Raw genomic sequence first — 27416 nt, 5'->3', positions numbered from 1 at the left:
CCAAGACTCAAAGAAACAAGACGCACAATCATGCAGGAGATAAAGGAGTAAATCCTTGCCAGTTAGATGAAGTGCAAGCTCTGCCACATAGCTCTTTGTCCCGACCTCAGGAAATACTTGCCTAGATGCTGGGGTGTGCTTCCAGATCCTGGAGTGCTGGAGTTCTGGCTTTATTTGTTAAGTTCCTCTTTTTCTCTAACATTCTTGTTTTCTAAGTTTATAAAGGTTTTCTTCAGAATAGCCTGAGCCTATTTCTTCGTTCTTTGTGATTCAAGTTTAGCAGCAATACCTTCTGTTATTCTATTACTGGATAAAGACTATATATAGTAAGATTATGCCTTTAAAACAGGGGATTTACAAGAGGTTGAGAGTTGGATACTGAGGACACGTCATGTTTTGTTTCTGCACTCACTGGTCCCGTGAACTTTTTTTTTTATAGTTTTAGGCCATTAGGGACATTGTCACGAGAGTGAAATGATGTTAATATTTTTTTGAAAACGTTTCTTTAAATGAAACCATGTTTCATACGTTTCTCAGATATGACTGGGGAATAATTTTGCTTGGTGGGGGGGCAGGGGGTGGGTGTCTTCTGTCGCACCCCGCTCTTCAGGACAAAAAAGCAGCCAGTTAATCCTAAACTCTGCTCTAAGGGAACTTGCTTGTGTGTCACTTGAACCATGATGTGTTGCATTCCTAATGTTTTATTCAGCCATAATGTTGTTGTAGAATGTTTTTATTGATGGCCATAGGACAATGAATTTATTTCAGTCAAATGCAGATTTGGGGGGGTTTGGGGGGTTTGGCGGTTTTGTTTGTTTGCTTCAAGCCCCCCCCTCCCCCCCCTTCCATTTTGTAGATGTTGAAACATCTTCTATAGAGCAAGGGGCCCTTTGTCATAGAGAACAGTGTATAGAGAATACATCCGTATCAGATGATGCCTGCTGTCGTTCGGCATCTTTCAGAGGTCAGGCTTGCTGAAACAGACCCCAAGCAGTCAACGCAGCAAGTAAGGCACAGTCGTGACCCCAGGGAATTAGCTCAAGGATGGTGAAAGCTGCCGCCTCATGCCTGTGCCGCACTTGTGGTACTTGCGCTCTGTGTTCTAACACTCGATTTTTGACCTAGGCAGGGCCACCCCGTGATACCTCATACTCTTCAGAAACAATGCCGCTGGATTTCAGGCCTGGCTCAGTGTGTTCTAATGCAGTAGTAATGGTACTTACCAAAAAAGAAGCTGTATATGCCTTAGTGTTCTGCAAGTGGGTCAGTGGTTGTTCTGCTGGTGATGGAAGGGTGGGAGGAAGACAAGGATGTTAAGGAAAGGTGAAGTCTCTCATTGGAACGCAAGATTGTAAGTGGATAAAAATATGTAACCTTTGAGGCCCCCACACCCTATTCTGCTTCAAAACAGGAGCCGCAAACTTCAAGTGAAGTTGGCTACAATAGTTGTTGAATATGGATTGACTGTTCATTTAGTATTAACCTCTGCCAGAGAAGGGAAGACTTGGGGAATCTAGAGTTCCTAACTGCACAGGAAGAGGCAAACCTGGTACTCCATTTCTTATCAGTCTTTTACATCTAATTAATTTAGGTGTTTTAATCCCTATGTTAGTTTTTCATTTTTTATTTTCACAGTGCAGCAGATGCGCTTCTGAAAGAGCTTCGGTGTAACGTACTTCTGGGTAACAGCTGCTAAAGTGGCCTGATAGTTCTACATCAGAGTTTTGGAGCTTACGTGTGGGCTTTTCACTCAGTTTAAGGACGTCACCATGCATGTCTTTATTTAAAAATTTACCAAAGGGGATTTTTCATTTTTTTGTGGCACCCTCTTGTTTGAAACCTGATCTGTTACACACCTGATGGAAAGATCTTTCTCGATGCTATATTCTGTCTGCTTAGATGGACCAGTGTTACTGCTTTTTATTGGAGCATTCAGAGTGAGTTAGTGGGGGCACGTAATAATCCTTTCCTCTTCGGGTAGATCTGTGCTGAGCTCGGAGGCGCGGGTTTGCCTTGGGGTGCCTGAGAGCACGCTTTCCAGTCAGCATTCGCTACTTGAGACATTAAAGGGGGAAAGCTTCCCAGAGAAGCTACTGTAGCGCAGGATTTAGGAAGTCTCAGCTGCTTTCTCGTGCGTGCAAAGTCCTCTGGAGTGAGTGCGATGACCCCTGCAGATGGAGAAGGGCTTTGGATTAGGCTGAGGGTCTTGCAGAAACCATTTTGAACAATCACATTTTTGCTGAAGGGTTTGTCCAATATTCAGTGCTTTTGTCCGTCTGATGCATGTTTTTGTATTTTTAATGACTGTTTTGAGCTCTAGGGCGCTATGTTTAAAGGCTAACAAGTAATTGTGGTGTATGGTGCCCTTTCTTGTGATTTTTTTTTTTCTTTTTTTTTGGCCAGTTTTTGTGCAGCCAAATAGTATTTTTCTTTTCATGTTTTGTATTTAAAGATACAGAAACTATATTGAACCTAGCACACCAACTGTGTAGTAGTTGATTTGATTAGTCGCTGGCTGAAGAATAAGGTATTAAATCTGTATTAAGTTTATATCAGTACATCGTGAAAATCTGGTTTTCTTATGTAAATGTGCCTTTGGCTGTAATCCTAGCGGTACAAAAGAAGCACTTGGATTACTCCGGATATATAATTGAAAATGTGTGTTAGTAGAAGTCACCTTTTCATAAACGACTGCTAATGTCGTACATCTGCAGTAGTGATGAATTTTGAGGAGTGGTTAAAGGGTTTGTAGAAGCAGAACGGGCCATAGACAAATTAACTACGGTAGGCTGAGGACTGGCTCCTTACATTCACTTAACCCAACAGGGAACATCAATTCTGTGGTAATAATTGTATCATTTTTTTTCTAGGTCACTAGCAAGCGTAGGAAAAGAACTGAAAGATGACTTTTTGCGGGCCCTCGCAGAAAGAGAGGAAGCCAATCGTACTGGAAAAATTTCTGTGAGTACCTGTGAGACCACAGTCTTCCTTAACAGCTTAAAAATGAATCTGAATAGGACAATGAGGTATTTTACAGGACAACTTCAGGTAGGACATTTGAAAAAGATTATTTGCTTTAGGAGAGATTTCTTGAAACGTATAATTTTTTTTCTTTTTTTAAATAAGCAAAGCATATGAAAATGCTGCCCAGAAGTCGACAAAAGGTAAGTGATGAGCTGAAGGATACAAGAGGAAAAACATCTAGTGAAGTGCGTTTTGATTTCATAAGAAGTTACAGATTCCCGCCTTGCAAAATTGATTCCCATGTGTGCTTTAAGTAGAGGAAGGTGCAGCCTGGTCCTTGGGAGATTCTCTTTGCAACTCATGTACATAGATAGGTGCTGCTGGAGTTTCCCTGCTGAGTTTTGGTGGAGTGCTTGCTATGTTGGGTCTAAGGCCGGAAAGTGCTGTGAACGTGGCCGTGGGCCTCCTGACTCAGCCGGCTCGCACACGCTAGCGAAGCGGTCCGTGCGTTGTGCTGGCTGGCGCTTTACTTGACCAGGATAATGCCGGTGGAGGCCGCTTGGGAATCTCCCCTGCTTCGTCTGTTGCCCCCCGCACTGATGTAGGGATGCTGGGGGCACGGTGTTGCTGAAGTAGAAATTGCCAATATATTGTAAGTATAGCTAGATCAATATCCTTCGATTATATCCTTGGCTTTCTTAGTTTTGCACAAAAGGATTTGATCCCGCATGCTGGGCCGGGAGGGAAGTTTTGAGTTTTACGACTTAAGTTCAACGTGCTTTCATTTGAACTTCGTAACAAAATGGAAAATGAGCCCAGAATGCTCACCCTGGTCTTACTGCTGTGTTTGGATAGAAGAGTGCTGTTTCTTCCCTTCTTTATGGCTTAGCAGGAGCCTGGACTTCTGTCTGTTGGTTGGCTTCTCATGTTAAAGAAAAAGAATAAAAGCGACTGCAAAGGCAGCACTGGGCATACTGGAAGTCAGAAGTGATCGTGATCGTACTTCTGGGTTCTGCTTGCTGAGGAAGTTTATCAGGCATACACTGATTTTTCTTTTTTTTTCACCTTGCTTTCCTTCAACTCTCCTAATGGGAGTGAAAGCGTAACTCCCCTTCCTCCTGTAATTCTAGGGTTGATATTTATTCTTTTACGGGTAGCTAATCAATCTCTAGGATTTGCAGAAGAACTGCTGCCTGAAGCGTCGTTCCACAACACATGCGAGCAAGCTTTCTCATGAAGCTTCAAACACCTTGTGGTTTCAGCTGCCTGACAAATATGCTGGCACTGTGCAGCTTGGAATGTTTAGGGATTTCTGCGGGAGGAATAGGACACAAATGCTTAGAAGTATGGCAGAAATGAGGTAGGGTGGAACAATGTCATGATGGTTTAGCCTGGAAAATGGAAGCACGCTGTGACTTATTTCACATATTTACCATAATGTTAAAGGAAAAAAAAAAAAGACAATTTCTACTTGTAGCACCTTACTCTTGTAGTTCCCTTTCTGGCTGTAGTTTTCAGAGCATCCTATGAAGGATAAGTAATTTTTTCTTTTTGCAGGTGGGGGCACTACAGAGTTACGCAGAAGCCTTTCAGCACAGGAAAGGGCTGAAAATATCCTGATGGGTATTTCTGGCTTTAGGCGAAGGCAGCAGGGCTGAGCCCAACGCTTTGGACTGGCTGAGACCTCCCTCTGGATTGATTCCGGTCCCCTCACTGTGCTGAGGGGCTGCTCTGTGGATCTGGGAGTGGGAGATGAAACGTACCTCTCTGTCACTGTAGATGGCCAAAGGAGGGCACTGGGAGGAGTTGAGGTCCGTAACAGGCTCCTGAGTCTCGCGCACAGAGGGTGGTAGCGTTCACTGACCACCTGAAACCGGATCCAGTGCAGTCTGGGAACTCCTGGAGGCTTCGGCTAGAGATTCCCCCCCCTTGGGTGAAACTCATCTCTGAGAAACTTGGACAGAAAAAGGGAGAATAGGTACATATGCTTAAAATGTGGTGGGTTTGTTGGTTTTTTTAAACTCCTTGGGTTTACTAAACCAAAAGAGTTTTTCTGGGGGATTTTTGTTTGTCTGTTTCCTTTTTCTGATGCTCTGTGGCATGTCTTCATGTGTCGGAGCTAGCTTGGTTCCCCTCTCTGCTCTTGTGCTCCGTATCCTTATGCTGCTGTCGCAGAGGGTGTTGAAACAAGCGGCTGGGAGCCACCACAGCTGTGTTAAGCAGAGCTTGGGTTCGGAAAGCACTAGTGAGGTTGTAGTGTCTGCCTGGCGAGTTACATGCGGAGCTCTAAAAAATGAAAGGAGGTAAATTATGGGCTAGTCTTTAAAATGGAAAATAAATAGTAAGCATCCTTTCAAAATGAAGACAGCTGGTCTTAGTTCGCAGGACTCCTGCCGTGATGCCATTTCTAGGCCCCTAAAACAGCCTCTGGTGGTGTATTGCAAGTTTTTGGAACAATGAGTATTATTGCAAGCTCTTCAGTACATACACTAGGTATAATGAAGTATATCAAGTGTGCAATTTCAGCCTCAACCCTGACAGTCCTACAGTTCGCTGGTTTGCGGGATAACCCATCATGTTTTCTTCATGCGACGTCGGTGTGGGAAAGCATTTTGAAGAGCGATTCAGAACATAATCCTGTTGGCTGCAATCGTAAACGGACACAGAAGACAATTTTGCTTTTTTTACTGTTGCCTACCTAATGACCCAACAGAGAGAAGGTATTCCCTTATGAATCCATGTTTGTTTCTTTTCTTCTTTTTTTTTTTGATGTTGACAGTGCCGCTTGCGTTACTACTGGGGCTATAGACAGTTTGGTACGTTTTCAGGGGTTGCACTTGGGCTCTAAGACCATGTGTGCTGGTAGCTGAGAAGACCAGCTTACCCGAAGAAAACACCGCAGATTTGGAAAGCTCGAGCTGGTGCCAAGCGATGCTTGCGTTGCAGGATCGTGTCCGTGTGCAGTCCGTGAGACGCTTGCGTGGTTTCTGCGCTTCTCTGTTCAGTATGTGATATCTAGAACCTGTTTCTCTGTTTGAGATGACGGCAGTGCAAGCCATGGGGCTTGTTTTGAAGTAGCACAAGCTGGACTAATAAAAATGAGAGACACAGCAGGGAGTCGTTGTACGACTCCCCATCTTCCTTTGAACGGCACCGTGTCACAATAGCAACTTGGGTCTCCGAGCCAGTGAGCAATTTCATTACATCCCTGGGATTCCTTCCGAAAGACGGGTAAGCGTAAGGCCGAACTTTGCTCAGCCTGTCCAGAGAAGGCTGTGTAAGGCTTTGTGGTCTACCTCAAAAATCACCGCACCTATGTGATAGCATTGTCAGGATATTGTCTGTCGTGATGGTCCTCGGCACGCGGCACAACAGGAGTTAATGCTACTTGATGGGGTTGCCTGCTTCAGAGCTGGACTTCGGGGTTACTGCGGAAATGGGAGATGAAAAAGAAAAGGATCTGAAAAACTTTTCAGAAGCTGAATGAGTGTGAACTTGATTAAGCTTCTGGTAACGCTTACTTTGCTCTAGCATTATCCCCAGCAAGGCCCAGCCCGTGAGTCTGAGGGTTAGCAGCGCTGCTCCTGCACCTCACCGTGAGAGGGGTATTCGGCTAGGAGGTGCCGGTGGGAGCTCTGCTGGTGTGTCTGGACTCTTCCAAAGTAACCTCTGCCAAAAGATGATCTTCCTGGACATAAAGCTAGCTGACCTGTTTGTGCAAAAACCGCCACCAGCACCACCTCCCCTCTACCCCCAAACCAAACAAAAAACTGCCCTCCAATCCAAAAAAAACCCCCAAACCAGAGAAAAAAAAGCTGTCAAAAAAACAACAAAAAAACTTAACAAAACGGAAACAAAAAAAGCAACAGAAAAGGAGGGTAAAATGTGTCCCCCTTTTGTCACGGAGTGGGGGGAGGAGGAGGATTGAAAAACATCCAGTCTTGAAATCTGTACTTTATGGTGCCTGGGGGGGGGAAAAAAAAAATCTCTATCAGCTGTGCGGCTTGACTGGCTGAGGCTCCCGTTTCCTCTCCGTTTCGTATCGGCTTTTGCAGGTCATCCATATGTCAGGCTGAGCTGGGAGGTTAATTCTCTAAAATGAGCCTGTCATGACCGAATTGTTGCCTATATTTGCTTATTAACCAATTCCATTCAGAATTTGATCTGGGAAAGTTTATGTGAGAGATAAGATGTTTGAGGTAGAAAATAGTTTTAAAAAATGGGGGGGGGGGCTTAACAAGAGGCTACTGATGGAGTTTGGCAGTACTGGTGAATTCTTTGTTTTCTCATAAATGAGTATTACCCTGAAATCCAATGTGAGTCATAGGATCAGATGAACTCGGCAGGTAGACAGGTCTCGACTTCTTTACACAGGTGTATGTTTACCCTGTCTAGCCCTCACCTATACTCTGGTATGCATTAAATATTACTTGTTTATTCAGGGTGATAAAAGGCTCCATGGACATCAGGGTTCGTATTTAGAGAAGCCTTGGGAAATGATGCAATACTGAGGAACTCCTTTTTGTGTGCCGGAGCAAGTCTCTCGGGTACTGCGCGAACACCTTGAGACTGATCTTCTGGGAGAGGCTTGGGGTGATGGGGCAGAGGGGAAGACTACAGCTGCACTGCTATCTCTCAAGGCATAGGTATCCTGTAAGCTTGGATTTGGATTTCATGGCGATCGGAACAAGTTATAGTTGCGTGCTCGTGGCTGCCAGTGCCAGCATCGAAAGTGTTTAGGCGCTTCAAATAATTAGGTGGAATCTGATGATGGATGTCAGGGACATTAGTAAGCTAAGGACTCGTCCTTCTTCCCCCTGCTCTGTTGACTGGGGGGCGAAAAAGGTTTTTGCCAAACACCCCCCCCACCCCCGCAAAACCCCAGAAGCCCTGATGTTCCTGTTCAGTCGTGAGAGAGCTGCAACCGGGAGATCAGCAGAAATTCATGCCTGGGAGAATGGAACTTGTTTAGTTCCTGCCGCGCTGAGGACGGGCTGTGAGAGCAGTTGGCTGCCCGGGCCTTTTCGGCTCTGAAACACGTATTATTTAGGCTGTAGAAGAGCACTGGTTACAGCGTGCTCCTGCAGAGCCGTTCAAAGCAAACACCGTAGCTGACTCCGAAGAACGTGTGAATTGGGCACTTGCTAATATACCTGTTTCCTGTGTTGAAAGCTCGATGAAGCGCAAGACTGCGTTGTGTGTGACCAACTATATTGTGCTGACAGGATCTTTTTTTCCCTTTACTGCTTCCCAACATCTGTGAAGGGCTCCCTCTCAAGAAAAGGAGAGTATTATAGACATGTTTATTTCCCTTGTAACTGAAGCCGTGTTTGTTTAATAAATGGCTGTGGAAATTACATGAGTCATGCAGGTAATCGCAACTTAATTGCAAACAAATCGCTTCTGCCCTTGAAATACAAAATATATGTCCAATCCCACGTCATGGGAAGGCGTGTAGTATGGAATGAAACTGTGCTTCCTGGATGCGGATGTAATCTTTTATATTTCATCTCTTGGAGTTTTAGTGTGCGTTTCTTCCCAATTAAAAGCGGGTAGGGATGTGTGGAAATCACGTTACTTGTTGAGACTTTCTTCCTTGTATTTAATCTCCAGAAATCGCAGGCGTGGTTGTCTGCTACTGTTCACGTACTCTCTGCTGGCGCACGTTTGGCACCGGGTGCGATGGGGTGTAAAAGCGCTTGGAATGCTCTCCACGGGGGCCGTTGTACCCACAGCCCTCTGAACCTCAGAAGCGGCTGCTGGGAAGCTGGCGGCACGGTTACGGCGTGGTTGGTTCCTATCATCTCGCTTGTAGAAAGGGGAGAAGAAAGCAAGCGAAGACTGTTACCTAAAATGTTATACAGCACGCTAAGGCAGCTCTTGAGTTCCCTACTATTTTTCTTTGTGTTTATCAAACATGTTCTGGAGAAATACATCTTTAACAGGACTAGTTTATATAAGTATTTACCCCCTGTCCCCCCCTGCCCCGAGGTTCCTTCTCTGTAAGTCGTAGGTGCGGTATTGTTGAAGAAGCATTCCGGTTTAATTCTAATATCTGGACTGTAGATGATTTTAAACACGTAAAAATTGCCTGAGTAGGTATAGTGTGTCTTTTCTGTTGGAAGGCAGCAAGAGTGATACTCCGTGTAGAAAAGCATGTGGAAAAAGAGGAGAAATATAGATCATCTTTTATTTCTTCATTCTTTACTGTAATTGATCGAACGTGAAGCAAAAGTTAGGAAAGCTGAGGACATTTTATAGAATACGTGAATTATAGCATTTCAGTGACATACAGCTGTGAATAACTGCAGATTTCTTGTGGTCTGTCAGATCAGCTGGCAGCAAGGCATGCGGTGTATTATTTGAATGGTTCTAGCTGCTGTCACCAGAAGACCTTGAGGTTCACTTGGAATTCTGATCAAAATGCATAATTTTGTTAACTGCTATTAATTCGAGACCAATTAAGCTGCCTTTAAAGACCTTGTACTTGGGGTCTTTTGTCTCAGCAGGAGTTTTGGGTTCCTTACAAAGACAGCTCGAGAGGGACGGATGAGTGATGCATGCACGTGTGTGAGGCTGTGTCTACATTAGCATTTGACTTGGGGTGAGGAGAGCGATTTTTGAAACAATTCTCGCAGTGGGCCTCGCTTACCACAGGTTGGTGCTGCATCGCCGAGCGGTCTTGGAATGCACTCATTGGCTTTGATTGGGGAAAAAAAGGAGACATTAAACAAGAAGCTGGGCTCCAGGGGCACCACCGTGTTACAGATAGCCCGTTCCTGGCTTCAGATGAGTGCTACTGTGATGTAAAGATCCCAAAACGTGTAGGCGGTGGACGCACGGGGTCTCTGGCTCTAAGTGTTTCATTCCTGACGTCCCGCTCTTCCTGTTGGATGATTGTCCAGCGCGAATGCAGCCTGAGGTGTCTTCTGAATAGGACCTAGATGAGTGCCAAAGTTTTGCTTTTTAGTAGATCTCTTAAATGCAGCCAACCCAGTAAAGAATACGGATCTTAGTGAGGACACAGGTATCATTACAAATGCAATGATAGATATATAGAGCAAATGTACGTTGCGGTTCGGCTTACTATATCAGTGACGGTAGGACGTGTTAAACGCTAGCACATGCAATGGGAAACTTCTGTTGTGGCCTATCAGCTTGAAGAAATAGAATTCTCAATAGGAAGAGGACACCTTTAAGCGGATAACGGTTTGCTGAATCGTCAAAGAGCATCACTAAAACAGAGACCGACAGGCAATCACAGACTGTAAATAAACTAAACCAAATTTACTGATTTGTTTTCCTAAATTAGCCATAGTTCGCCGATTCAGAAGACGGGTTCTCAGCGTCAGCGTACTTGCATGAATATAATTTAACAACTCACATGAGAAATATTTCAAAGACTTTCTTTTGTTGTCCATGGATGTCAGAGTTGTGTGCGTAAGTTGTTGTCGGGAGGAATTTGTCACGTGACTATATAAATGCTTTAGCTAGAAAATATATGGTTTTAGAGACTCCACATACTCGTTAGTTAAATCGCTGACTAAAATACACATGGGTGGGGGGTGAAAAGAGCTAAATGTCTTTCCTACCAAACAGAAGAACTCTGATTGTTTTTCAGTCTTGAACCAGACTCCTGTGGGACTCGCACTTCTTGAGGTGACTGAAAAGGGCTATTGATAAGTCTTGGGACAGGAGCTTCCCTCTAGCAAAGCCATCAAGAATTGGAGGGTTCAGGTAGCGTTGCAGTATTTTTTTCTTAGACCTTTTCTAGGCGAGTTGAGAGTAAGCCCAAGCGTAGCACGTGTTGTGTTGGCCGTCTCCAGATGAGGAGTGGCTGTCCATAATTCCCTCTTTCCACGGAAAAGGCAGTTTAGCAGCCATTTCACCGTTTTTTGGAAAAGCAGCAGAATTTGGAGGTGGCACCTTCCTGAGGGATGCCTGTAGGGACGTCTTTACGGTCTCTCTCCTCCAACTGACCGCGTCTCTTGGACTTTATCATTTTTATTCCTTGGAGTTTATTTTGTCTTCTGAAAGCTCAGTTAGCAGCTCAGTGATTTTGAGCATGTGCTTTGCACTCCATGGTAATCCCAGGATTTATTCATACCTGAAGGTCGGAGGGACTTTGGCGCACGTGACGGCTGTGGAGTGGAAGTCCTGATCGGACAGCAGGAGAACTCTAACCTTTTCCCGCAGTGAGGAATGGCAGTGTGGCTGCCGCAGGATGAACCTCTGCAGTTTCCTTTCTCGTGTACTTAAATGTTCTTCCGGTGGCTAGTCTGTCTTGTTTTTAAAACTGACTTTCTCGGTCTCTGACACTGACCTGCTCATAGGTTTGGTTCTCTAACCTGAGTGTGCTTTCTTCATTAGCCACTTGCTTATTAAGCGTTTTGAAAACGAAGTGACGTTTAAAGTCAGAAAATATCTCTTTGAAAACTTTTAATTCAGAGGCTAAAATGGCAAGTTTTCCTTAAGGATGTGTGTTTGTCTTCTGGGATATTTTCCTGTAGGATCCTTGTACAAAGTGGAGGACGTGTACTAGCTGGCTGCTCACCACATCTGTCGATGCAGCGTTTTGTCTACTTGGAAATGGAGGTTCAAGTGATGCACCTGCAGAAGTCGGTGGCTATTTTGACACCCTCGAGCTAAATGGATCCAGAACCCCATGTCGTTCTCGGTATACTACAAGTTACAGTCTTCCTTGACATAACTTTGGTTTTTGGGTGGGGGGAGATTCTTTAGTGTGTGTAAGGACCTTGGGTTCCACGTTGATCTCGGTATTTCTTTGCTACTGTCAGCTGGGCTGCACCTGTATTGAACTGGAAGCTGAATTTGACGTTTAGTTTGCTTCGTGTTCTCAGCAGTAGCTTTTTGCAGGTCTAAATGTAAGCCTGGTGGCTGTTACGGAAGTTAAAACCGGTGACACGCAACACCCCCGTTGGAAGTTGGTATGTTTAGCTCCAGAGATACTTCTTTATCGCTCCTGGGCACGCACTTTGTGAATGCCTTTGTGACACACGTTGCCGGTGCTCGGTAAATAGGTAACAACATGCGATTTAACTGGAAAACCTACTTGCTTAAGTAGCGTGCGCCTGTTTTTAAGAGCCTTTCAGTGTTTGTTCTTGGACATCGTATTTCAGGTTGCATGTGTTTTACAATGTTATCTTAAAACAAATAAGCAGTGCGGTAAAAAGGTATCTGGGTAAGTTCAGTGAAATGAGATGGTACTGATGGAAAAATGGCGATATTTTCAAAAACAATTTCTTTTTTTCTTTTTTTTGGCCACTGGCTTTTAAAAATCTTTATGCCCACATGTATCTGTTAGTGTTTTCATCTCTCGAACCTTTACAATAGGAGTATTTCTCTTTTCCTAGCCATAGGAAACAAAACCCGACCATCTGGCTGCCTAATGTTACCAAGCACAATGACTTTCACGTGAGAAATTATTACCTCTAAAGGAAGCAATGGAGAAAGGCGGAAAGAGCTGATGCATGAAAGCTTTTAGTGGAAATGAAGGAAATAAACAGCTATTCTGTCAGCAGATCATTTCATTTGCTCAAATTAACTAATGGTCTGATAAGTGAGACGCAGTGAAAACCAGCTGTAAGAAAAGACGTTCAAAGCATTACTGAAAGGAGCCTAAGATGACAGCTGCCATGAGAACTAATGGCTTTAAGGGCGTTCTGTATGTTATATGCAATATTCCTAAGTATTTTCCTCCTTAGCATTTTGAACGATGTTCTAGGCCACCTTGCCTGTTCACGTGAACAACCTCATAGCTGTACTTTGTACGTACTTGCGGACTGTTGGATGTCGCTGAGAACAGAGTTTGTTACGAGGAGCAATTGCTGCTTTTCGGCAGAAGTATTCACTGTGATGGAAGGCTTACCGAGAGAGCCACCTGGTACCGTGACGTGGAATCAACAAGTCGTGAGATGGTCGTACAGATTCTTGCCAAGTAGCCAGTGACCTCCTAAGTGAAAGCATTACGCACGTATCATTACGACCCTTACTTTTTGAATTGCAGAGTAATAAATGACCCTAGCACATGCATGAAATACGCCTACAGGTCGTTTCATGTAGACCTAGAAAACAATGGAGGTCAATCACGTGCATCAGTTGAAACCCTCCGTGAATGACAAAGACAACGTACATGGGTTTTATCTCCAAGGAACTTGAGATGTAATGATGCCGCAAGATGTGAGAGATGCTCCATTTCATGTGGAAGTCACACTGATGCGGTTGAAAAAGAGTATGTTATAAATAATACGCTGTACTTACTTGAGAACTCACTTGGAATACGGGAGCACTATGTTAAACAGTAGCTGACCTTCCTACTTAGCCAGAAATCTCCATTCAGAGAGGATTCCTGGCAGAGGGTATTTCCAGTGTGGCAGAGCCGCTTTTCTAGCAGATGATTGCGAACTCTGAAGGTTTTGCAACCCCCAGGTTACTTGGAAGGAGCATTTTTCTAGCTAGAGGGCTATCCTCGATGAGCGTGGGACTGTCACGGTGCCCGTTTGGTTCCACCGCTCTTTTCTCGGAAGGAGGCTCTTGCCCCTGGGGCTGCGCTGGGGGTTGACTCGCAACATCAGGGAATGCGCGTTGGGACAAAAGCCGCTCACAGTGGGGCTGTGCACTTGGATAATGGCCGTGGTCCTGGATGAGGGAGGTGAAGTGTAGGCACGTGTTCTGCGAAATCTACGTTCTGTGTGAGTTTTTCCAGGAAATGAAAACTCATATTAAGGCAGGCAGTCCAGAAAATTCTCTCCAGCAGGCAGGATGCTATGGTGTGAAAATGAAATGCTTTCCCTTCAGTAATTTGGGAGAGTACCGAGTATGTATCTCAATATGAGTGAAAAAGTAAGGGCAGGATGGAGATTAGCCTTTGTGGGTATTTTAGAAATTTATTTTGATCCATGTTTGTTCTGAAGCAAATTTGCGTTGCTTGTGGATAAATAGCGCTATATTGGTGTGTTAAATGTAACATCTCAAACGGGTTAAGTGAGAAATTTCATTTCAACTGTTTGAAACTTACTCATCCTGCAGCTCCCACACAGGTTTTGAACGGCTCCGTGGGGAGTGGGGAGGCAGGGGCTGAAGCAGAGGATACTTTTCACACCTCCAACCTGTTGTCATTATCTGGGAAACAGTTTTCATGGAGAACAGCAAAATTGTAAAACTACGTGGTGTAATGAGCTGTCTGGGACAGAACTTTGAGAAACGTGATAGTTTACAGATCAGCTTCTCAAGGAAGCTCATCTAAATGTCAACAAATACGCTTGTAAATATCCGTCTATTTGGACTTAAAATAGCGTTGCAGAGCTCATACAGAAGCCCTTTTTACTAGGTATTGCACAGTTACAAGAGATCGTGATGACTTCTGAGCAGCATGCTGTAAATAAGGGGAAGGGGATGCATTTTTCCTTTTAAGAGGCCAGAGAAAATTATTTTGCATCACGCCGTAAGCGCTTTGCAGCAGGGCTGGGAATAAACTTCTCTTCAGACCTGTTGGTTATGGAATCACTGTGTTTCTGCAGTGCTCCTGTAATGGCTCTTGACAGCGTGCGCAAAACTCTGCCCCGCTTGGCTTTCACAGAGCCTGTGGGCTATTTCTTAAATAGACGTAGCCCTGACATGCTTAATCGCTTTATTATTATCTATTTTTATGATGTTCAGTCAGTACTGTTGTTCTAATAATGTTTTTCAGTTTGGCCCTCCTGGATTGTAAACTGCAACATAGAAAAGCAAATACCTGCGAGTCAGATCTGCCTTACTGAAATTCTTCTAAGCGTATGCGATAGGTGTTGGTTTTATACTCCTACTACGTAAGTGTCCCGCACATGCCAAATAAAACAATACAAAAGAGAACAGGTTGGTAACGTAAAAGACACCAAAATACCCAGGGTAAAGCAGTCGTCCTACCCCCTCCTTGACTTGAAAAAAAGTCAAAGAGAAACAGATATTGGATCTTCTTCATTAAATTATCTGTTTTTGTTGTGCAGTATACGTACATTCCTTGACGTTGAAGTTACCAATTTTTCACGTCACTGCAACCCCAAGGGTCACAATTCGCACTGTGAAAATGCTGTGAGAACTGACTCCTCTGGAATAGTGTTCAATGAAAATCAACTTGCGGGCTCATAAAAGTTGGAGCACTTGCAGGGCCTTGGATCCAGTCATCGCAGAAGGGGGTTTACCAGATGCATTGCTGTTGGTGACCTTGGTTGAGTCTCTTACATCTTTGTATTTTGCAAACAGAAAATGTCGTTTAGTGCTTCTTGCAATACTTAGATTCTTAAAAATCAGGACCAGCTTTTCTTTTGTATTCTGGAATCACCTATGCAAGGAGACGACTGGCTGTTCACTCACGTTCTTGCTGTGATAATCTACAGCGGTGAGCTGCTATCTGCGGTGTAAGTTGACAACAGTAGATGATCAAATAAACAGCTCCAGTCACCTAATATAATCTAAACTAATGGAGATAATGGTTCTGTTATTCAGGAATAGAAAAAAATAATACTGTGTGTTCCATAGGTCACAGTGGTTTTGTTCTTGAACAGTAAGTAGAGCTTTAAGGGGTACTTGTTTCTTATCCCGTGTTCGGGGCGTGTGAGCCTGATGCTGTGACCCTTTTATCTTTCCTCTAGAAAGCTCTCTCCTCCTTTCTTCCTGCCCCCCCCCCGCCCTTTCTTCCCCCCGCATCAGTCCCTGGTTGTTCTGAATGATGGTCAGGAGATGCTGCAGCTCCTGTGCCGTGTCTGGTGGGCAGGGACGAGCACACGGTCTGCACTGGGCAGCCTTGCTGCTTTCGCTCTCCTGCCCTGATGCACTGGTTCTTCCTGCTTCCAGGTCCCCCCTTGGTGCTGTTCTCCCCTCTTTTCGCTGGCCCAGGCTGCCTTCAGTTTCGGGGTGGAAACCTGCCCACGTGCCTTTCATTTCTGTCCTTCCCTTCAAATGGGGCACTGGCTTGGCTGGGGGGTAACGGTGTGACACCCCTCGCGGCAGGGCCCTGGCAGGGGCCGGCCGTCACTGCCGTACAACAGCAGTTAAGAACGTTTAAAAGGCCGTGTTCAGGGCCAGTTGAATTTTGGTGCTATGGAAGTTGGTTGTGAAAGTGTCGCTGACCACAGTGGGATCTGGCTTAACGCTTGTTAGCATCAGGTGGATTAAAAAGAAGGGTTTAATAGTGGCTGCTGCTGCTGCTGGGAGGTGGGCGTGCTGTTGCTGTGGAGTACTCTGTACATGGCCCTGGTAGAGTTTACAAATGCCCCAACGTGTTCCAGGAGCCACCCGGAGGCAGACGAGAATAATTTCCATCGGGTCCTTTCCGAGCATGTTATAAATCAGTATGTCTCCTTAGCCAAATCGAAAACCGCGTGACTCAGCCCCCCGGAGACCATGAATGTTATTTCTGTCAGATTTTTTTTTTTTTTCCCCGTCCCCATTCATCCGTTTGAGGCTTTCATCTCTCCATTAAGCAATGGCCTTTCAAGCAGGGGTGAAATTACGCCTGTCGGTAATGCACGTTCTTGTTACTCGATCCTTCTGTCATTTTTACCAAAGGAATTATCTGGAGGCATCTCCTGCCTTACAAACCAGGCAGCACTCTCACTTTCTCTTGAGCTAAATATCTTCTTTTCCGTTATCCATGGTCAAAATGAGCCACGTCACCCATATTGGAAGATCAGGCAGGAGTGCGCACGCATGCCCGTGTAACTAGGTACACAGTCGTACCTCATCCCTCTGCCAGTGCTTGGACATAAAGACTAGATTTTGCATCTACATCTTTACCACGCTATCAGATGTGATTTCAGGCCCAAACAAGGCTACACCATTCCTGTTGGTCCCGGACTGTTTTTTGATTATTTTCTACATTTGTAAAACTCGAAAATGTTCTCCTGTTGAAGAGTGTGGGGTGAAGATGTTTAGTCTTTTTTTTTTCTTCCCCTTTTTTTCCATGTACTGCACCCGTTGCCTCGGAGCATTTCTGCTTGGGACCGGGCTTTGTTGTTAATGCGGGCTGGGAATATTTACAGCTTTTTTCCTGGATGACTTGAGAGACGGTAGTTGCACTCTTCTATTAAATAGATGCACGTTAAAAATTCAGCAAAGGTTAGATTTCTTCTGAAGCATTTGCATTTGGACAGATTTCCATGTTTTACCTCTGTATGTTTTAAGTTGTAAATAACATCAGAGTTGAGGATTCCTAGTTTGGCCTATTAAGATATATATTTTCAGTAATGGATTTATTTTTCATTTGGGAAATACAAGCTCAGTCTATAGAGTCTTAGAATAGTTTGGGTTGGAGGGGACCTTTGAAGGCCATCTAGTCCAGCCCCACCGCAATAAGCAGGGCCATCTTCTGTAGCGATCCTTGCAATCTTTCTGAATTACTTGTCATTCCTGTGCGTGGTAACAAGATACACGGATTCCTGTGCTTGAGATGGGAGTTGTTAATTCCCCCATCAGATCCGGTTTGCAAGAATGATTAATTGCGTCTCTGTGCAGTACTAAACGTGCTTCTGGACCGGACGTGTATGTTGCGTGCGCGGTCGGCAGTAGGAAGCTGGCGCGTCCCGGTGCTGTTCCGCTGTGTGCTAGGTGCTGGGTCCGTCTCCCACCCCCAGCTCACACGGGAGCAGCCACAGAAAGCACTAGGAGGGTCGGTCACCTTTTCTGACTATAGTCTCCGTGTTGAACTGTTTGTTCAGGTTTGTGTCCACTCGAGCTGGAATGTACGCAGGGTTCGCTTCACGGAGAGCGTGCGGGTAGCCCTGAAGTGAATCCTAGCCTTCCAAGAGGGGTCGGCGGGTGTCACGCTGACTTCTTGGGCGATGCGCTGCAACGGGGGTCCATTCTGAGGACTTGGGACCACGCAGCAGGTGGGGCCCCAGTGTGCCTATAAGACAAAACCCAGAAAAATTTAAGCTTTGAAAGACTTGGAAAAATTCATTTTAAAAGCCTAATAAATAACACATTACATCAGGGACCCCCAAGTGAACTGAGCAAGAGCGCTCAGGCGTTGCAGGAAGGAATTCACCACGACGAAGGCCAGCTGCCGTGAGACCGTTGGACTCTGTTATTTCGCTCGACCGCAGCAGCAGCCGAGAACTTGCCCCTTAGCGTAGCCGGTCTGTCCCTGAAGGACGCGGCGACAGCCTCGTGGTGCCGGGAACCTGGTGCAGGCAGGTGCGGCTGAGCAGCCCCTGCTTGGTTAAGGCACAGACCAAAGGTCTGGCTTGTCCAGGTGCGGCTCACACCTGTGCGGCGCAGCGAGAGGACGGGCCGGGTTCAGAGGGGAGCAGGAGGAGGGCAGCAGTCCGGCGGCCGGGCTCGGGCCGGAAGCCCTGCGGGGCCTGCTTTGGGCCGGCTCCTTGCCTTCCCTCTCGGGGGCCTGCCCGACTGCGGCAGCACAGGCATCGGGGGCTTCAGGGAGTCGCTGCTAGCCCCGGCGTACGGCTGGAACGTCGCGCTCGGCAGCGCAGGCGCTGGTTGGGCTGAGCTTGCGTCGCTGGGCAGACACAAAGCGCCGCAGCTGGTGCCGGCGCACCCAAAGCAGTTGCCCTGTCCTGAAACGTTTGCTTTAATAATCGGGACTGCACAGGTAGAAAGGAGAAGACGGGAAACGTGATGTGAATTTACAGGCGTCGATAGACTTGCCTATCAGATAAGCAAGTGCGTCGCTGTTTAACGGAGTCACGTTACGGCGCTTTTAAGCTGGTTTACAAACCAGGCGTGCGTGAGGAGACTTCAATGAAATCTGCAGACCCGGCACGTATATGTTTCTAATCACCGTTTTGGGAAGTTCCTGGAAACGTGTATTTACAATGTTACCGAAAAAGTCGGCAAGAAAACCCTCTAACACGTAGTTTGAAGTTTCAGAAGGCGGGCGTTCCTTATTGCAGCGCTGGATGCGCGGGGGATCGCTCCACGTAACGCGCATAGCCTGGAACGAAGGTTCTTCCTTTATATACCAGAAAGACATGAATATTCACCCATTTTCCGAGAAATCTCCGCCTCCTCGCTTATCTGCCACGTTTACGTAATGCGTTGCAGAACCACACTACGCGTGCGCGGGGGTCTCGGGCGGTCGTCGGGGGTCGTTTGGGGAGTTAGCCCCCTCCTCCTTGTTGCCTTTCATGGTCACAGGTCTCCTGAGGATAGTTCCTTCTCCTTGGATGTTTTCCCCTTCTGTTCTTCAGCCAAGCGGTTCCTTCTTCTCATCCGTGTTTGAGCACTCCTGCTAGGACGCTTCTGTGCTGAAGGTGAAGATATCTCCTCTGCACTCATCAACTTCTCAGTCCTTGCTCTTAACTCGTCTTTGTTTTCATTTCATGAGCCTCTTGGCTAGCATTGAGGCAAGTACAGCCTAAGGACTATGAGAGTAGGCTGTTAAACATAATCACACAGTTATTAGTATTAGTATTTAGTATTAGTGTTTAGTTATTAGGCTAAAGAAATCTGTACAAAAGTTAAGCTAATCGTGTAATCAGTAACTCTCCAGAAAGTACATAAATGTATCAATAAGGTGTTCTCTGAAAGAATATGTAGTATCCATACTTATAATGGAAGTAATACCAGGTGCTCTGTGGTTGTTACCCGTGGAAAGCAAACCAGGTGGGAGGTGTAGCGCTGGCACCCCTAAATTAAAAAGGAAACGGGTATCGAGTAGCCCTGAAGCAAACCGAAAACGTGAGTTCATAACTGCTGCTTCAGTTACCGTGTAGCAATGTATTTGTTGCACTCTCCATAAATTAGTACTCCTGATAACTTCCTTTGTCGTGCTTGTACTGGTGCTTTTTAATAAATATTTTTGTATGCGTTTGGCCGAAAGAGAGTTTTCAGTACTACTTCACCTTGTTAGCAAAATAAAGCAGAAAAAAAGGAAAAGATTTTGTGTGAAACACTAATTTCCTCCTGATATCTACAGGGAAGCTGCAGTGCAAAACTGTCAGAGAACACATCAATAGAGACACTGCTTTTAACTCCAGGTCTGCAGTCATGCACACCAGAGTGACTGGCTGATAGGTTTTTTTGGTCGATGTGTAATCATAATTTTGTGGGTTCATTTCACTTTTTTCTTTTTTTTTTTTTCCTCCCTTCAGTCGTGTGCTCATAGTAGCTAACTTAGAAGGACTGCAGAGGACTCTTGCTTTCCTCTGTGTGAAGTCTGTGTTGGGAGAATATGTAGTCCATGCGACGTAATAACTGTACGCTGGTTTTTTTCATAGGGAAAGCTGTCACAGAATGGAGCGAACAGTTAATGGAGTATGTACACGAATATGTGTTAGTCTGTGATGCGGTGTTGCTATCCCACAAGCCAAAGGAGGTATTCAGTGAAGCAGGGATGTGAAGAGAACAATCGGGGAGGCTGAGAAGAGGTGCTAAGTAAAGAACCGGAATGGCCAAGCCGTGGGTGCCGAGGGACACGTGAAAGCTCGTTGTAGTATTTGCGCAGATGAACTCACTGTGCGGGTCTGGGAGTTGGGCAGCGCCATCACCCAAAGTAAACCATTGCTTACCAGCCCTTCTGCCAGGGCAAGGCATACTCTTGATGCCCTTTCCGCTGAGGCCCAGCGAAGGAACATAATGCAAGGTAGAAGGCCCCTGCTTCTCAGACGGGAGAATCTTTCTTCTTCCCCCCCGTCTGGACTCCCTCCTCCCCTTTTCGCGTTGTACCTGGACAGGGCCAGGCCTTAGTCTTCTCACGAGCAGATGTAAAGCTGTGTTTAAAATGGTTCCCGGTTAAGAGACCGTCGCGTCCTCAGGGACGCTTTCTTCCTTGGGGCTCAGCTGGCCCTCTCCTGTCGCGCCTGCTGCGTGTGGAAGCCGTTTGGGACAAGGGGTGCCTCTTGCTCTGGTCGTACAGGCGCAAAACAGTTGCTCGTGGAAGACTGGGGGTGCTCCGCAAATAAAAGTGGTTTGCGTTTAGCTACATTTTGCTATTGTTAGCACAATTCCTTCGACAAGGACAGTGGCAGAGAAACAGTGAGCCAAGTTTTGAATTCACCGATGGTCTTGGCAACTTTCATCAGTCTTGCCTCTTGCCATATTATTTTAATGGTTCTCTTTTCCTCCTGCGTGACGCTGCTCCGTGATGGCTCTGACTTGCCCTAGCACTCGCCGCTCGTGCAGTTTCCAGGCTAGTGCCTGCTGTCTTTTGTGCTCTTCACTTTCTTCATTTACCTCTCAGCCATGTCTGTAGCCTTTTGATATGCTTCAGGAAGCTGCTTCTCTTTCTGAAAGCTCATCTATTTTCCCTCAAAGAATTTTCGAAGGCTTAGCGGTACCGTGCGTAACACCTGTTCTCAAATATTGTGTTAAAACACTTGGTTTTTGTTGATGTTAGGATTTTAACCGATACGTTCTGCTTAATTTTGTGCAGAAGAATGCGGTTGAATCTGTCTGTAAGTAGGTTAGCAGAGGGGGTTTTGAGTTTTGCTGGAGGAACTTCTTTGAATAGCTCCTGCAAGTCTTGGCTAAATTGCTGCAACGTTCATTATTTTAAGACTAATTACAAAAAAAGGTGAAAAAGGAAATTGAGATCAAAATGGTCTTTGTCGCATTTCTCGCCGCTGCAGCTGAAAGGGGAACGCTCCTGTTCTTGGTAACAGAGCAAGTGAATGTGTGGTCGCTGAAGGGGTTTCTCTGGGTATGCAGCATTTTATGTGGTCGGCGTTTCTTGGATTTAACTCCAAGACACAAGAACTGTCTTGATCAACAGTGTTGGTGCTGGCGGAAAGAGCATGCTGAATAAAAGGTTGGTTGAGCTGGACTTTTTCTGAAGATTCCTGTTGTTTAGAAATCTTACCTCTCTCTCATTCCATGCCCCCCGCCCCCCCGCCTGCTTTTTCTCCAGTTGTCTTAGTCGCTTTTATAAATATTTAAGTCTCTCTTCAATTGCTGAAGCCAAGAGCATCCATCATGTCTGCTGTGGCTTTGCCAGTGAGCTTGTGCCGAGTGAGCACACCCTCAGGTGTCTCCAGTCCACGCGGGCTGACTGAGGGTGCTGCTTCTGGCAGGCCAGCTCAGAGCACCCGGCGGGGCATCGGGTGCAGGTGCAGTAATTACCGAGCTAAAAACCACGTGGTTCTCTTGCATCATTTTAACCACCGCATCACCAGGCTCGGGAAGTGTGACTTGGAGGAATAAGGACATACTAGTCCTGACCTGTCTTATGTCGGCTTGCTTTTGGCTGCGTTTCTGTGTCGCTTAAGAGTTGTCTTAAAATGCACGGTTTGCGCAGAAATGACTCTGTAAGTAGAGGGAAATGAGCACGAGTGCCTCTTGTGAGTTTATATAACCATTAAATCCGCTGATTTCAGGTTGGCTGCCAAAAGTAAGCTTGTGAAAAACGCGCAGGCTTTCTGTTGCCTGGTCTTTGGGACTCCACTCCTGTTTAAAATCATTGATGGAGTATTAGAGAGCTGTTGTCAGCAAGAGCTAATAAAGTGATGACTCTGAAGTACCTAAGAATTATGTGTTTCAAGAGCTGTCCAAACATTTCCTGCACTATGTGCAGAACACACTGGCAGGTAGGGGCAAATGCAGTTCAAGCAGAGCATGCAAAATCTCAATCACTGGAGGGCAAACCACATTTCTTAAAGTCTTTCCAGCACAGAGAAGCACCGCATTCAGCTGCTTTACATCAGCCACAAGTTCTTACCCCGTGTTCTTCTTTTCTGTTGGATTTCTAATCTCGAACGCAATAAGCCAATCCACGGATGCATTTGCAGTAGTTGATTTGCTAAATTAGCTCAAGCGTCGGAATGAAACAGGCAAAGTTTACCTTAAGAGAACCTTCTACAGCCCTTCCTTGTTTTCTCATCAGAGTTACCCTTATAGAACAGTGGTCACTTTGAGGGATGGTTTGCAAACTTAGTATTACTTAGTATGACTAATGAAAAACGTTGGAAGGTCCGCTTTGTTTTTATAAGCGCACATGGTGTTTAGGCAAAATAAAATGAACTTCGTGTTGCTTTTTGACCAGTAGCTATTGCGTAAGCTTTTTCTATTAGCAGAAGAAGATAAAATATAAGGCAAAATTTAAACTTTTATAAAGTAAACCTTATAACTCGGAGAGTTAGGGGAAGGTTTACTGAGACCGTTGGTGTATGTGAAAGAAATTTTCTGGTTTCATCAGAGCGATGGGCTGTCTTCCATTGCACAGAACACAATGGGAAAAATCTTCCCCTTCCTTTGGTTTAACTCTGAGGGGTGTTACTTTTTTCTTACGTTTTTCCCCTCAGAACCTATCCGTTAATTGCAGAGCGGCGAAGTTTGCTTTTCATGGAAAATATCTATGAACAAAGGAGAAAGGATGAAGCCTTAGTACACCAAAGAATACTGGGAATTCTATAAATGGTAACATTGATCAAAGCGTGCCGAATGTCTCTGGTTTCATTTGAGCAAAGCTTTTGCATATTGAACTCAAGCCCAAAGTCAGCAGAGCACCCAGAAGCATACTTAGTTACAAGCGCACGCAGATCTTTGTATGCCAGCGGCTGTCTATATGTGCTTAAAGATAGGTACACGCATGAGCTTCACACCGGTTTGTAGATGTGATGCGTATGATGAAAGCTGTCCTGTCCTGTTTTCTGGCTGCCCGTGGTCCTTATCTCCAAGAGAATTCCCGCTGTCCCTTTGAGCAAAGAGGACCCAGAAAGCGGCACGATGCTATCTCACTGCCTCCTACTTCCCGAGAGCTGAAACATAAGTGAGAAAAGGAATGGAGCATAAGAAGTGTTCTGCTGCGTTTGCTGCTAGTTGCTTAAATGGAAAGGGAATAGGTTTGTCCTAGTTGGACAAAGTCAAGTCCGGAGTGGGTTCCCGCCCTTTTGGCGGGGTCGGCACTGGGAATTACAGTAAGCACGGTTCTTCCTGAGGGTTGTGTAGCATGGGTGACTTAGGTAATGTAGTAGCTGCTGTTCTCAGGTCACTTGAGTTGGTCCAACTTAATTTCATGTGATTTCTCCCTCTTCTTCTGTAGTGTTAAGTACAGTCTTGACTGAGATGGAAACATTTTGTCTTCCTGCATCATTAGTTGTTTCTTATCCTCCCTTTAAAAGATGAGGTCTGTCTCCTTTTTTGGTTTTTAGGGAGATGTCATCGACTGATACTTCTTTCTGACTGATTTGCTGCTGTTCCTGAAGACCGATGCTGAGGACCTAACAAATGAACAATATCACAGGCTTCTGAGTTTAAGTATACGGGGAGATGTAATCACGCATATTGAGTCTTTCCTTCCTGCATTTCCTTTCTCTGTAATTAAGAGCGAGTTTCTACTTGTGGGATAATTCTGTGTGTTCCTTGGAGCAGTCACTTATTCAAAACCTGAATGCTACTTAAACTAAAGAGGCAATTAGTTGTAACAGGGAACAAAGATTTTGGGGGGGGGGGGTGTGTGTGTGTGTCATGTTAATACTTTCCTTAGTAAATAGGAAATTGTATGTCCGTCGGTTACAGACACGTAGGCCTGGGTTTTGGCCTAGCGCACGAACTTGCCCAGAGGAGTGAAGGGGGAACATAACTTGTGTGGTCCATTCGGATTAAATGTAGCACGTGGAATACGAGCGTCAGAGGTGGCTTCCTGCTGTGTCTCCTGTCTTTTCAAGAGGGCCAGAAGAGGACTGACTCCTGCCTGGGCATCCCGGGCCAGCGCGTCGGCACGTGCTGCGTGGCCCCATGCACGGGGAATAGCAGTTGCAGGAGAAAGACGTACTAGGTTGCGCAGCGGTGTGAATAAAGAGGACGTGGTTTCTGCAGGATAGTTGGATGTTAGCAGAAGTCAGTTGAAAGCAATCGGGTTGGTCTGTAGTTGAGGGATAAGGCAGGCGGATGTATCGGAACAAAGTTATGTTTGTGTGAGCAACGCAACAGAAAGGTAAAACGTCTGCCTGAAGATTTGCAGGTCGTTTCTTTTCTGGTAAGACAGTTTGTCTTCTCTTCTAAGTTGCTCTGTGATGAAGCCGCCCTTGTGAGTTACGAGTGAAGATTTTGGTATGGTTAAGGCTGTGGTGCCGTAGGTTCTGTAGAGCATTGGGAGATGTCAAAATAGGTTGATTGTAAGAGTGAAAAAAGCTGTAGTCTGACATAAAAAAAAAAGATAAATGAAAGCGGTATCATGCTCTTCAAGATAGAAATACCTAAGTAGACATCAGGAGAATAAAAATGGACTCTTACCTGCTTCTTGTTTCATCCAATTAAACTGGAAATGTTAAAAGGTCATTGTCAGCAGTTGGTAATAGATACAGTGTCATGTACAGTAACAAGCGGAATTGATAGACAAGCATTTTCTTTCATCGGCCTTGGAAAGCAATGGTTGTCAATGCCTCTCCATTTCCTTGACACTCCACACAATGGTTGTATTTGTCTCTGGTTTGTAGACCCAGAACGCTGGGCATTGAGCAGACCTTGCTCAGCAGAGCTAATAACCTGGTCAGTCATGCAGCTGAAAGATCAAGTCTGAAGTAAAAAATTAAGAAGAATTCCCAGCGCTATTGTGTTTCAGCCTCATGTGAAGACTTCCAGCGGCCCGACTGTTTGTCCTTGCCACGACCACCAAAGGCAGGAGGAGAGGTTGACGTGCGCTTTCTTAAATCTTGTAAGGTAGCTTTGAAAACAGGGAGACTGCGGAGTCGCTTTTGAGGTGACCTAAAACTAGATGCCTCATATTTAAGGAGCTGATCCTTCGTCCTTCCCCCCTTTTCTTTTTCAAAGGTTCATCCTAAATCTGAGGTCTGTGCGAAACATGTGTTTTACCTTGAGTTCTCATTGCTACAAGCTGCAGTGATGTCACTGGAAAATAGGTTTAATAGACCATCTTGGGCACCTCTGCTTTTTGTGGAGATATGTTTTTCACCTTCCGAAAAGTTGCATTTTTATTCTTACAAGGTGTGAAGGAAAGCTTCGCTTTGGGTCTGACCCATGGGTATTATTTTGGGAGAGGAGAGTTGTTGAACTGACCTGCGTGGGAGAAGTCCCACACAAAGGAAGCATTACAGTGCTAGACCTCAAGGCAATGCATGTAATACAGCTGCATCAACAGCCAGCATTTCTGAGCTGTGCCACCCAGGAGACGTGACTGCCAGGCAGGCAGACGCTGGAGGGCGGCGACTTGCCACACGGCAACATGCTAGGAGCCTGCAGCAGCCCTTGCCTGGCGGTCCCTCGTGTGCCTCACCGGACCTTGGGAATGTTCCTGGTTTTGCTGCTGGCTGGAACGGAGCGTGAAGGCTTTTCTTGGTCCGGTGCCGGGATAGAGGATTTCATTATAACGTCTTGGGTAAAACAAGGGGATGTAGGAGCTTTTACATCTTGATTCAGGTGCCTTTAAAGTCAGTGAAGTCAAATTGGAATGTTTTTCTTGATTTTAATGGATCCTTAGAATATACTTGAGCCCCCACATTGAATTCAGGCTCTCGGGATTCTGGTTTTGAGGTGAAGCTGGGATTAGTGAAGTCACGCTAGTGGCGCCCTGGGCCTTAGAACACATTCGCCGTACTGGGAGGAGGAGTGCGAGCATCTTTGCATCTGGGAATTGCCCTATTATCAGTAAAGCTCTTCTGCAGGAATGGCAAGGTTCTGAGCCGACACCTTTTTCAGAAGGACCTTTATGAGTAACGTTACTCAAAAAAGTGATGTCAGAGCAAGGAATAGACTTGAGGTTTAAAGGAAGATACCGTTTTATGGGTAGTGACAAGAAATTTTTCCAACCCCAAAGATGTGCACAGAGAAGCTTTTTAAACTAGGAACTACAGAAACTCTCCAAAAAATAAAGGGGCTGGGGAAAGAAGGAAAAAAAAACCCCAACCCGACAACCTGAAACAAAAAGGAAAAAAACTAGCATAGGCAACAGCAGGAAAGGTACAGTTTGGGAAGATGTCCATATATCTCCTTACTACTCCTGAAGGGTATGGGAAGCCACCAGGATTTTTGGAGCCTCAGTTGATCAGGTGATACTTGAAAGTTGGTAGCATTGCGCACTCGGTGGACCTTACATATGAAAAGTGGAGAGAGAGGCAAAGAAGCCTTTCAGCAGAGTTATGCCCAAAGGGGTAGGTCGGAGAAGGAATTGAGAAATTGATACACGAGGGAGGCACAGAATGGGAAGGGCGTTGAAAAGTGATTATTGTCTCTTGGACTTAGGTGGTCTGAGTTCCTCTGCCATGGCGTCGCCGTAGATCTTTCGGCAAGCGGAGTGGCAATCGGATGCTTTTGAAAACTCACATCACCAAGTCTGCCCGTTTCCCTGTTGATAAGATAGAGATAGGGTATTTCCCTATTCCAAAGGGAAACGTCCTGGAAATTGTTAAGTTTTTGCGTGCAAAGCGTTAACGGGTGCAACGCAGCAGAAAGAGATGAAAAGTGTGTGCGCCGGCTAGAAACAAAATTATTGTATCCCGATCTTTCAGGTCTGTGTTCTGAGACATGACAATTGTAATTCTAAT

General features: G+C 45.5%; 1 protein-coding gene across 1 annotated transcript in view; it reads left to right on the top strand.

Annotated features, from left to right (window-relative positions):
• CFAP299 (cilia and flagella associated protein 299) overlaps window positions 1-27416 on the top strand; it is a gene marked incomplete at both ends in the record, with an annotated part of 216933 nt that overhangs the window by 71460 nt on the left and 118057 nt on the right. The window contains one exon of the mRNA XM_081999592.1: window positions 2871-2961. Within this exon, the coding sequence (XP_081855718.1) occupies window positions 2871-2961 (91 nt within the window). The remainder of the gene's footprint in view (window positions 1-2870; window positions 2962-27416) is intronic.

This window comes from Phaethon aethereus (genome assembly GCF_964289735.1).
Source record: "Phaethon aethereus genome assembly, chromosome: 4".
NCBI lineage: Eukaryota > Metazoa > Chordata > Aves > Phaethontiformes > Phaethontidae > Phaethon > Phaethon aethereus.
The sequence above is the reverse complement of the archived record's forward strand: the minus strand, read 5'-3'. Positions and strand labels throughout refer to the sequence as shown.